Below are 12,086 nucleotides of genomic sequence, written 5' to 3'. Positions count from 1 at the left end.
TTCTTTGGGCATTTTCTATCTCCTCACCCTGTTGCAGAACATTTGTTTAACTATGCAAAGGTGTGTTGCATTTGTTTAATTACTTAAAGATGTGTTGCTGTTTTTACCTTGCCTACCTAAGGCACCCACTTGATCTAATAAAAAGCTGAATGGTCAACAGTAAGGGGGGAGGTATAGGTGGGACTTCTAGGCAGGAGAGTAAGGAGGAGGAGGAATTTAGGCTGGGGGTTAGGGGAGTGAGGAAGAAAAAGAGATGCCAGGGGACAGACAGGCAGACACAGAGGAAGCAAGAAAGGACATACAGAAGGAAGAAAGGTTAAAAGCCCCAGGCAGAATGCAGAGAAGAGAAACAGGTTAGATGAAATTAAGAGTTAGCGGGACAAGCCTAAGCGAAGGCCGAGCATTCGTAAGTCTCCGTGTCTTCATTTGGGAGCTGGTCGGCAGCCCAAAGAAAATTCCAACTACTCACCCCCTCTCTGCTCCTCAACTATCAACTCCTACTCACCCAGGTCTTATCAGGGGCTCAATCTCTTCCCCAGCACATGACTCTGTTGCCAAGGTCTCTATGCCTACCTGTCACAATGTCCTGAAGAAAGCCTCGCTCTACTTTAGCACACACCACCGAATATTCTTTTCTTTCTCCATTTCTGTGTCTATGTGTGTGCACATGTTTTGCATGTGTGTGTGAATACACACGTATGTGGGGGCCCAAGGTTGATGTCAGCAATCACTCCTCCATCGCACTTCTACCTTATTCACTGAGGCAGAGTCCCTCAACCAAACTCAGAACTTGTCAAGATAGCCAGTTTTGCTAGCCAGCTTTCTTGGGGACCCCTGTCTCTGCCTTCTGAATTACAGGCTGGAATTTTGTGTATGCTACTACATTTACCTGGCATTTTGTGGATTTCTGGGGATCTAAACTCCTCACACTTGTGACAAGCACTGTAGCCACTGAGCCAGCTCCCCAGCCTCTAACTTTTCTTCAGCACCCTCCCTACCCCCAAAGCCTCACTAGGCACTGACTCCCTACATCTCAATTCCCCGCAGAGGACCACCTTGGAAGACATTCAACCTGCATGCAGAAGGATGGAAGCACTGGCTGGCTGTGGAGAAGTCCAGGTCCAAGGTGCAGCTCCCCCCCGGGAACTCTCTGCGGCATCAGGCTGAGCTGCTCTGGCTTCTCGCCTCTTCCCTTCCCTGCACCATCTTCCCTAAGGAGAGGAAGTGACCTGGCCAAGGTCTATAACACACAGAGCTAGAGTCTCGCCAGGTCTAATTCCTCATACAGAAGGCACCCTTGGGACCACACTGCAGACGCCATTTCCCAGCTAACGTAATCGATAACGAGCACAAAGCACAGAGGGTTTCCTCTTAAGCTTTGCTCCCCATCCCCTTTCTCATAGTCTCTTGTTGACTCCCGACTTCATCCTTGCTTCTGGGGAGCCCTGCCGCAGACTTTCCCCAAGGACACACTGGCCACAGTGGGGGTTCACGTCCTTGCATGATTTGGGAGCAGCTACTGTTCTCTCCTTCACACACACTCACCCTCACTAGCACATTCACACCCTCTTACGTTTTCTTCCAAGGAAGTCAGCTGCTTGTCCAGTCTCACTTGGTCTGTCCCAAGAGGAAACATCCCCATGTCTCTGTCAGTTGGTACTGGGGGGATCTCCCAGGGCCCTGCAGACTCCGCAATCAGCTCCTCGGTAGCATTGATGACCTTCAGGACTTCTGTGGAGATGTTGCAGAGAGAAACAGCAGAACACTTCTGTTTGGTCCAATAACAGAAGGGGACAGAAGACAAGAACAGCACATTAACAAAGACACAGAAGTTCTACATTATCCTGGCACCCATCATGAGGTCAAGTCTGTAATAACATACATACTTACACTTTCTCTTTCTCTCTGTCTCTCCATCTCTCCGTCTCTCTGTCTCTCTGTCTCTCTCTCTCTCTCACACACACACCCCTACTGAAAGAGTAGGATGTTAAAGAAATCTGAAGAGATAGCTTAGTGGTTAAGAGTACTGGCTGCTCTTAACAGGACCAGGGTTCAACGTCCAGCACCTACATGGTAGCTCACAATCATCTGCAAAGTTTCAGGGGATTCAATGCCCTCTTCTGACTTCTCTGGTCACAGGCAAAATATTCATACACACTAACAGAATAAATCTAGAAAATAAAAGAATTTACATAGCACCAGGGAACCTAGAGGAGGGCTGGTGTGACTCGGCTTTGATTTGGTGACTTACAGTGAATAACCCCAGGGTCACAGGGATGGCGGGAGTAGGCAGAGCTTGAGGGGAAGCTATCTGTGCTTTGTCTTTATTATCAATTACTTTATTTCCTAGATGATATCTTATTTTCTCAATATCACTTTATTCACAACCATGTGAAATAGCATCTACAGTGTGGTCCTGAGGGTGCTTTCTGTATGTGGAGTTAGGAGCCCAGGCCAGACTCTAGCTTTGTCTATTATGGGACCTTAGCCAGGCCACTCCTCAGTTCTAGAACTTATTGTAGTCATCCATACAATGAGAGTACCAACAGAGAACTCTTCGGAGGCTCGGTAGGTGCTGTGAGCTAGCTCACACATGGAGCTCAAGCCGGCCTCTCGTTCTCCTCTCTCGGGGTAAACAGGAAGCAATATTTCCTAGCTTCCCTTGCAGCTATGGCTGGTCCTGTGACAGATCACTGAGTCTAAAGAGGAGGCCAACTACTTTCTAGAAAAGTCCACCCACTCATATATGTTGTGCATGTCTGTGGGTGCCCATGTGCAGGTGTGCAGAGGCCCAAGGTTGACACTGGGAATCTTTCTTGACCACATGCTCGCCACCTTACTCACCGAGGCAGGGTCTCCCAGTTGAACCCTGAGCTTTCTGACACTACCAGTTTCTCTACTCGGCTTATTCTGGGGATCCCTTGTGTCCAGCTTCTGGAAGCTGGAGTTACAGGAAGGTCACTCTGTCCACTCCTGGGCATTCAAACCCCAGTCCTCACATTTGCTGTGTGTGTGACAAACATTTTAACCACTGAGTAATCCCCCAGCCCCCAGGCTTGATTTTGGAAAAAGCTGCTCATGGAATAGATTCTACTTCTGATCCTGCCTCATTAGAGGAGGCTTTGGGCAACACTTCCCCTTCAACAAAGGCAGCAGAGAGTTCGGAGGTGAGAGCTTTGAGTGAAGGGGTGAGGCAGTGAAGGAAATGGAGCAAGTCCTTGCCCTCCTGGCCTGCCTTGACCCCACCCTGACTGCCTGTCACACTAACTCACTGTCCTGGCCCTCCAGGGTAGACTTACTTGTCATGCAGTTTGAGGTGGGTTTTCTCTGTTGGGGGAGGGGACCTCATATTTCACTTGCCAGGTCAAGGGTTTAAAGACCTGGACCACATCAGAAGGAACTAGACTTCAATTGAGGAAAATGACCTAAATCAAACCAACACCAATGGTAATAACAAAAGAAATTCTGTTGTTTGGAGTTCCAGTTGATGCCCACTGGGAAGTGCAAGCTGGAATCTAAGTGCAACTCCCCTGTTGATGACCTGGAAGTGGCCGGTTTCCTTGGACCTGGGGTGGAGGTGGGGGTGGGGAAGTTGAGCTAACAGGGACTTAATGGACTGTCCTTAATGAGAGGAGCAGGACACCTGACCCGATCTCTGGTCACTCACTGGCTTAGCCAGAGTCACTGGGGGACTTCCACAGCTAACTGCTCCTTGTGCAAACATCCTGTCCTGCCTCGTGTAGAGTGACCAATCAAGATGACGTTCCGAAAGTTTGCCATAAAAGTTATTCTCAGCAATGGACAGGGTTTTGATGAAGAGAGGTAGATGTTCAGGAGTGGCTGGCAGGGAGCCCTGTTTTCAGCAGGAATAAGAAGCTAAGGGCTTCTTTAGCATCTGTTATACACGACTCTGGAGAACAGGCTGAATGTAACAAACAAAGCAGGATTTGAGAGCCCAGAAAGGGTGCATCATTCTAGCCACCTACATCCCTCCAGGTATTAATTATAAGATGGATCAAACTCAACCGTCTTGCCATCAGTCAAGGAAGAGGCAAACACGTGCAGGCGGTCAACTCATGAACAGGGGGCTCCTCAGACCAGGGAGGCTGGCCCCACAGACACTTGTGGTCACAGGAACAACAGTTGGAATAGAAATTGCACACAAATGTGTACCCAAACCCAACATTTTAGCCATCCAAGAAGTAGAGTGGGACGGAAGTGGAACAATGAATGTATTGTGGGCCTGGTACATACCCATGACTCCCCCAAGGAACACAAATGAAATCCCAGCACGCCTTAGCTTAGGTGAGGCTGGTGATTTAGGGTGCTGATTCACCAGGAGATGTGCCTGCTGGGAGGCACACTCTCAGAGCCCCCAGGACCGATGTCACCTCTGAGAGCCCAAGTGTTCGCTCCTGGGATTCAGACTATGTTGCAGCCCCACAGAAATATCAAAATCCACCATGTTTGCCACACAAGCAATGTGGCAGAGAAGCTCACACACAGGATGCAGAGGTGACCTGCAGGGAGAACCCTCAGCAGAACCACAGTGGCATAGGGGCAGGACGGCTGGACACTCTGAGGCCTCTCAGCCTCAGTCATTCATTAATAAAGTAGTAAAAGAAGTTTGTGGAGACGCTGCGTCCTGACTCACCACAGCGAGGCTGAGGCTGACCTGTGAGAGTCACATAGTGGGGCCTCAGGAGATGGATCAGGTAACGAATACTTGCCCTACAAGTGTAAAAACCTAAGTTCGATCCTAAGAAATCACTTAGGAAAAATCAGGTGTGTAACCCCTATTGGGGAGGTGGAGACAGGCAGATCCTTGGGGCTTAATGGGCAAGCCCCAGGTCAAGGAGACACTCTGTTTAAAAAAAAAAAATCAGGGTAGATAGGACCTGAAGAAACACACACACACACACACACACACACACACACACACACACACACACACGAGAGAGAGAGAGAGAGAGAGAGAGAGAGAGAGAGAGAGAGAGACAGACAGACAGACAGACAGACAGACACAAAGAGAGAGACAGATACAGAGAGAGATGCAGACACACACACGAGAGAGAGACAGACACAGAGACAGAGACAAAGGGAGAGACAAAAATACAGAGACAGAGAGATGCAGACACACACACACACACACACACACATACACACACACACACACACACACACACACACACACACACACGGGGAGGGGGTTCATTCTTGGCACCAGATATTTCTATGTATCAGCAATCCTTGCAAATAGTGACTTTGCTAATATCATTTCATAAAGAAAGAGGAAAGAGCAATTTGGTTTCCAAAAAGGAAGCACATGAGACAGAATTCAGAATAGTCTAGTAGACACGTCCAGCCTCCAGCCTTCAGCCTACGAGGCGGGTATTTTCATCCCATCTTTAAAGATGAAGGCACAGAGGAGAAATGTGAGCCTAGAAATCCTGGTCCCCAAAGCCTGTGCCCTTCCCACCATCCCACCACTCCAGTATCCATGGGTAGAGGTCCCTGGACCCAGTGTTTGCAGAAAGTGACGCAGGGCTGGAGAGACAGCTCGTCACTCATCAGTTGAGAACTCTCACTGCTGAGCAGCAGCACCTAACTGGTGGTTCATAACTGCCTGCAACACCAGTCCCGTCAGATCCAACACCCTCTTCTGGCCTCCACGGGTACCCAACACATATATGGTGCACTTATGTACCTGTAGCTACTCACACACATAAAATAAAAACTAATTTAAAAAATTCTGAGGGGCAGTCAGGTCAGTGAGCAAAAGATGAACCAAAGAAGGGTCAAGGGGAGGGAACCCCGTCTTTCTACAGCCTCCACCAACAAGGCCAGGCGAGACCAAGCCATACAACACAGCTGAGAGCTATCCAGGGATGCACTCCTGGCCTGAGCCCACCAGTGCTGAGCGGCACACACTCACCATAGTGAAAAAGAATGCATGCCACAGCAAAACCTAGAACCAGAGTCTGCCCATCACTTTCTGCCTCAAATTACAGGTTCTGTCTGTGAAATGCTTTCAACTGGCACAGCAACAAGCAAGGAAACTGGTCCCCAAATGCCTGAATTTCACGGATTTGTCTCCTTTTCCAAGGTAAGAAAAGACACTCCACATGTCCCCACAAAGAGCTGAGAGAATGTGTGTGTCAGTTCTCATGAACATAAGGGCCTTGGTAGTACCTCCAAAAACCCATGAAAATGCGTTCCCCGACAGACCCATGCCTCTGAAGAGACTTCATGAAAGACAAAAGTACAGAAATGTGTGACGAAGTTGGGACACGATCTTAATAAATTAGCACATGTAATAAGCAGATACAACCACACATATCAGAGATCAGAGGAGAGCTGACCTCTAGGAAGAACTGAGGGGTGTGTACAGGTGTGCATGTATGTAAGGGTGCGTGTGTGTGTGTGTGTGTGTGTGTGTGTGTGTGTGCCAGAGGACAACCTTAGCTGGAGTTCTTCAGGCACTATCCAGCTTGTTCTTTTTTTAAAAATTAAAACCGATCTATTTTTAATTATGTATGTGTTTGTGTGTCCATGTGTAGTATGTGCACATGAGTGCAGGTGCTGTGGAACCCACAAGGGGGAATCAGAACCCTTGGAGCTTGAATTACAGGCAGTTGTGGGCCACCAAATGTGTGTGCTGGGAAGCAAACTCAGGTCCTTGGCAGGAGCAGTACACATGCACTCTCAACCATGGGCCAACGCTGAGGCTGCCATCCTTGGCCCGGTCATCTCAGGCAGGCGAAGGGCAGGCAGGAATTGCTTCCCTGGCCCAGTAGGTGACCGTGGCCACTGATCTGTCTTGCTTGTGTGTGACAGCTGCTCTGTCACCTGTGATTGAAACTGATTGTTAAGGCTTCTGTATCGCTCACAGTGGCCACACCACCACCAAGGTATGTGCAGAAACCCAGGGTGGCTGAAAAGTCACCCTCTATATTCAGTGGGTAAGGAGGTGGCCAGAGCAGCCTGGGTGACCTTGTTTCTTCCCAGACTGACCCTTCCTGGGTATCTTTGCCTGGCCCTTGTTCTGTTCCTTCCCGGGCTCAGTTCAACCCACTTGGCCAGAGGTTCTTGCCATCCAGCACCCATCCTCCGGACTTCCTGTCTAAACTTCCTCATCTCAGTTCTATAGCTTCTTCATGGAAACATACCCACGCCTGCCTGGTTATCAGGGTGAGTTCAACAACCAGGAAGCAGTCCTCTTTTACCCACAATGCATTACAGCTCTTAGAACATCCTAGTGAGAATTCGCTGAACAAATGTACATGAGTGGGGATTGAACCTCCAGCTTTGGGTCCCCACTCCTTGTAGAAGTTAGCCATCTCCATTTTGTTGCTGCCTCTGCTTGCTGCTGGGGTCTGCAAAGTGGGGTACACATTCATTCTTTTATCAGAGTCTGAGTGCATTCTCCTCCCATGTCCCCCACACCCTTCCTAAATAAGTGAATAGTGGTTCCCATTGCCAGTTACCTGAAAACAAACAACAACAACAAAAACCCCAAAACACAACAAAAAACCATTATGGCTCTTAATTCAGCGAGATGGCTCAGCAGCTAAAGAGGCTTGCTGTTAAACCTGATGCCTTGAGCTGTTCCTTGGGACTCACACAGAGAGAGCTGATTTCTGCAAGTCTATCTCCACATGTGTGCCATGGTGTGTGTGGGGGGGGGCGGCACCGCACATGCCCCCCCTCACTGCATGCTAAAAAGCCTCACAGCATCTTTTTCTCAGTTAAGGCTGGGGAATGAGTAGGAATCATGAAGTAAAATGATTTACATTTAATATATTTTAGGCTCTACTTGTGGATTATTTCCTAATACCTCACGGATTTAGTTACTGTGGCCTTAAAGCATATACACAATGTCTTGCTAGGCAATCCTCTCCAACCCTCCCTTAATTTTTCTAAACATTTCTACACTATTTTTGACTTTCCTCCATCAGATGATTTTGATGTTGGGAGTCTTCTGGGGATGTTAACATCTGGTTTGATTTCCTGTTCTGAATTACATTGAACTTCTAACCTAATTTTGGAAGAAGTCATCTCTAAGCTGCCTCTCCTTCCAGCACATGGCTCCAATTCTCAGAGATCTGCAGTTTTCTTGCTAAGTGTTAACTTCACATTTTTTCTTTGCTCTTAGTATGGTTGGAATTAGCCCCCCTTTCTTCCCTCCATCCTCTCGGTCCTCTTTGAGATTCATATGCAATCTTTAGTTCACAGAAAAAAAATCAATCATGGCTTCATTAGAAACTCTTGAAATGGGGGTTCAATGTAAACCCCTATTGGAATACATTGCTAGCAGGCTAGAAGTCGCAGTCTGCCATAGCCTGGCAGCTTTCTCCAAGCTTGGCAATATGGAACTCCTTTCCTCCCAGCAAGCCTTCCTACTCTCTCTCTGCCCCTGTCTAGAAGCTGTCTCTAAACCAGATGCCGGATTCATCTTTAGCTTGACCCTTGGCACAGATCCCTGCTAAGAAGACTTGTGCTAGGAGCTCCGCTGTGACCCCACTGCCACATACTAAGCCTTACGACAGGAGCGTGCCACTTAATGCAAAGTAGGGTTTGTCCCCAAGCTCCCCAATCCTCTATATTCCTTATACTCTGAAATAAAGTTGAGCTGACTCATTGAACTCTGTCTCCCAGAGGGCTGTCTCCATTCATGCTCTTGGGCCACCAAAGCTTTCTGTCACCCTTTCTGCCTCTGTCCCCTCCTGGACTGATGGCCAGCAGGCCAAGAGGGGAAAGAGGACTCCCACGAACCCCAGAGCTACTTGGGCCTGACTGGGTAATTACATAAAGGGTAGGGTGTGGTTTGTGAACAGACTGCCATGAACAGACCTCTCCTTTGCACAGGAAGGATTTACAGACTGCCATGACAGGAAGGATTTGCCATTCTGTATTCATATGAGCTCAGGGTTCCTGTGTTCTTACACATGCACTTCATGTGAAGGTTCCCATCGGCTCCACCCAGGAGCCCAGCTGCCCCAGGGACCTTCCTATTTCTTCCAGTTGTTTCCATAATCCTTTCTACAAGCTTGAAACTCTAACTCCTCTCTCTACCCTCTCACTTTCAGAAGACAAGATAGTCTTCTAGTTGATGCGGGGTGGGGTGTGTGTGACAGGAGAAGGCGAGAAGCAATAGAGAAAAGGATGAGGAAGAGGAAAAGATGGAGGAGGAAAAGAGGAGAATGAAGAAGGGGAGATGGAGGAGGGAACGAAAGGCATGGGGCACACCACAAAACCTCAACTTGCCAGGATCACACTCATCACCTTGATCCAGCTCTAGCGGCGCTGTCCATCTGCCTTCTGGACCTCAACTTCCACGTCCCTAAGGCTCCCTGCTGGTGGATACTTAGGTTGCTTCCAACATATGCACAATGCCTGATGAACTACCCTAGAATTCATCCTGAGTCAGTGCCCCATTCTTCATAAGATAAATGACTGAAGAATAATTCCTGAGTCCTTGGCCATGTGCACTTAGATTGCTCTGGGTACCACGTCACCACACTGCTAATAAATGCTGACACCATTTTGTGTGTGTCATGCTGCTCGCTTTCCTGAACTCTCACCAACATCACTTACTGTTATTTTTAACCATCCAGTGTGTCAGTCAAAAGGAGCCTCACTCTACTGTAACTTGCATTTAAAATTTATTTCAAGATATGTTTTATTTTATTATTATTGCTGTGTGTGTGTGTGTGTGTGTGTGTGTGTGTGTGTGTGTGTGTGTGAATATGGATGCACATATGCCATGGTGAACTTGTGGAATTCAGATGACAATTTGCTTGCTTTGTGTTTTCGTAACTCAGAAAAGATTTCTGGCTAGCTTTGCTAGGTGCTCCTTCCTTCCTGACCCTCTGATGTCCCATCATGCTACCTCCCCAGGGCATCTTGTTTTGGGGCTTCTGTGGAACAAGGGTTCCAAGCCAGGGATCTGAGGTTTAGCTCTTTCTGTTTACAAGCTCTGAGAGCGTGTCTGGTTCTCTCTTCAAACCCTCCCTGTCCTGTGCCTCCTTCTGCTGTGCTAGGATGACAGCCTTTCCATCGACCCCTGTGACTCAGAGGGTGAAGGCCTGCGCCTGCACTGGAGGTCTGGAAAAGGTTTTTTTTCTCATTCTCAGTCCATGTTCGCCTCAAGGGAAAACTGTTCTGAAGCCCCTATAATGGGGGACAGTGCCAGAACTCTGCCTATCTGCCCAGTGGCAGTCCCTCTGCCTGCCCCGCAGGGCACATTGGGCATGGATGATGCTGAGTGATTGGAAACCTCACTTGCTCAAGCACTATGGGTAAGAGCTGGATGGCTAGAGTCTCTGTTTCTCTAAAGTGGAAGTTATACAGAATTAGAAATGAGGCATGTTAATTCCTTGATAGGCAGAGTAGTATATATCTACCATCTAATACTCTGTTCATCCCTATGTCAAGCTAAAGGCATGCTTCTGACATAAAATGCCACCTGGTGTCTTCACGTGATGGTGACTCACTTCACAAAGGCGAGGCACACTTGGATAGTGATACTTGAGATCAACAGCAGGGCGTCAACAAAAATTTCATCACCAGCACCTTACATCTGAGAACCCCAGAGACAATGGTCAACAGAGCTCTGTCTCCAGCATTAACTGGGATTCTAGGTCCATGTGGAACCGGTGGGCCATTTGTTCCTCCTTCAATAAAATGTTTTATGTGTGTGAGTGTTTCATCTGCACCCATATTTGAGTACCACATGCCTGCCTGGTGCTCACAGAGACCGGAAGAGAGTATCAGGTACCCTGTAATGGGAGTTACAGGCATTGTTAGCCACCACGTGAGTACTGAGAATTGAACTTGGATCCTTTGGAAGATCCAGTGCTCTTAACTGTGAAGCCATCTTTCAAGTCCTGACATCAGTTTCTTATTAACTTAGTCAAATCTCCATGCCTACTACATATGTGGGAGAGGTCTGCTGGGCTAAGACCCTCTCATAAAAATAAAACACAACTCAGCTACTTGTGATAATAAACTAAGATGCCTTCAATTAAGATGTCCCAGGACAATGGATATGCAAATTGGTCTCTAATGCAAGAGTCTGCTAACTTGGGTCTTCAAGAAGCAGTATTGTAAATGATATTCCTATCAGGAAATGATAGGTGATACCACTGTCCATGGTAACATGTGTCACGACACATATGGGACCACAGAATTCTGGAGCCAGGAGGGTTCCAGAAGGAATTGGGTACAGTAGGGCATGTGTAGGGGATTTGGCTACTGAAATGTTGCCTTAGACTCAGGCCAGTCCCTGGCTTTTCTGCGCAGTCCTTTTTCAGGAGTGCCACTCCCTAGAGGTAAGTCGTTCCGAGAACCACCCGGCCAGGATGTTCTCCTGGAAGCACTGGGTGGCCCCTGCCCAGAGCTGGGAAAGCCGGTGCTCATTCCCAGGCTCCAAGCACCACAGTTTGGAAGGCTGACCAATGGGGTCTGAGGGACCAGAGCACCACTCAAAGAAGCAGCACGACCCTTTTGTACAACTAATTGCCACAAGGTTTGGGGACTGACCCCAGGATCTACAAGCTCATTCTTCAGCAGTTTCTCAATCAGCACTGGTCCACTTACACCCAGCCAAAATGAACCATTCAGGCCAGCTGAGGGGTAAATCTACCCACTGCTGGGGTCTGACTCCAAGCATGGCAGTAAACCATGCTTTTAAAGGGGTTCTGCTGCTGTTGGGCAGGACCCAGAAACCCTAAGTTCTACAGAAAAAGTTGCATTAAAGTCACCAAACTGGCACTAGTGTCACAGTCTTGCATGCCTGTAGGTCGGCTCTAGGGAAGCAGGGACAGATGCAACAGGGGGAGGTCCCTGTGAGGTCTAAAGTGTGCGTGTGTACGCGTGTGTGCGTGTGCGTGTGCGTGTGTGTGTGTGTGTGTGTGTTGTGGAGACTGGTAGTGACTGGATCATGGGAGATGTCAGCTACATTGACCTTAAAAATGGGAACTTGGGGTTCAGCCCATGCAGTGCCCCCCGCCACACTGACATTCTGTACATCACGAAGGGCACCAGCTGTGGACACAGACCCCATCTGTGGGCTGCAAGGCGTT

The 12,086-nt window shown here is 48.3% G+C and overlaps 1 protein-coding gene across 1 annotated transcript in view; it reads right to left on the bottom strand.

The window, feature by feature from the left end:
• The window catches only part of LOC131914549 (rab effector MyRIP-like), a 63,935-nt gene that overhangs the window by 17,552 nt on the left and 34,297 nt on the right, over positions 1–12,086 (bottom strand). Inside the window, exon 9 of the mRNA XM_059267182.1 lies at positions 1,574–1,768. Coding sequence (XP_059123165.1) covers positions 1,574–1,768 — 195 coding nt within the window. The remainder of the gene's footprint in view (positions 1–1,573; positions 1,769–12,086) is intronic.

The sequence above is a fragment of the Peromyscus eremicus genome, chromosome 7 (assembly GCF_949786415.1).
Source record: "Peromyscus eremicus chromosome 7, PerEre_H2_v1, whole genome shotgun sequence".
Lineage (NCBI taxonomy): Eukaryota > Metazoa > Chordata > Mammalia > Rodentia > Cricetidae > Peromyscus > Peromyscus eremicus.
The sequence above is the reverse complement of the archived record's forward strand: the minus strand, read 5'-3'. Positions and strand labels throughout refer to the sequence as shown.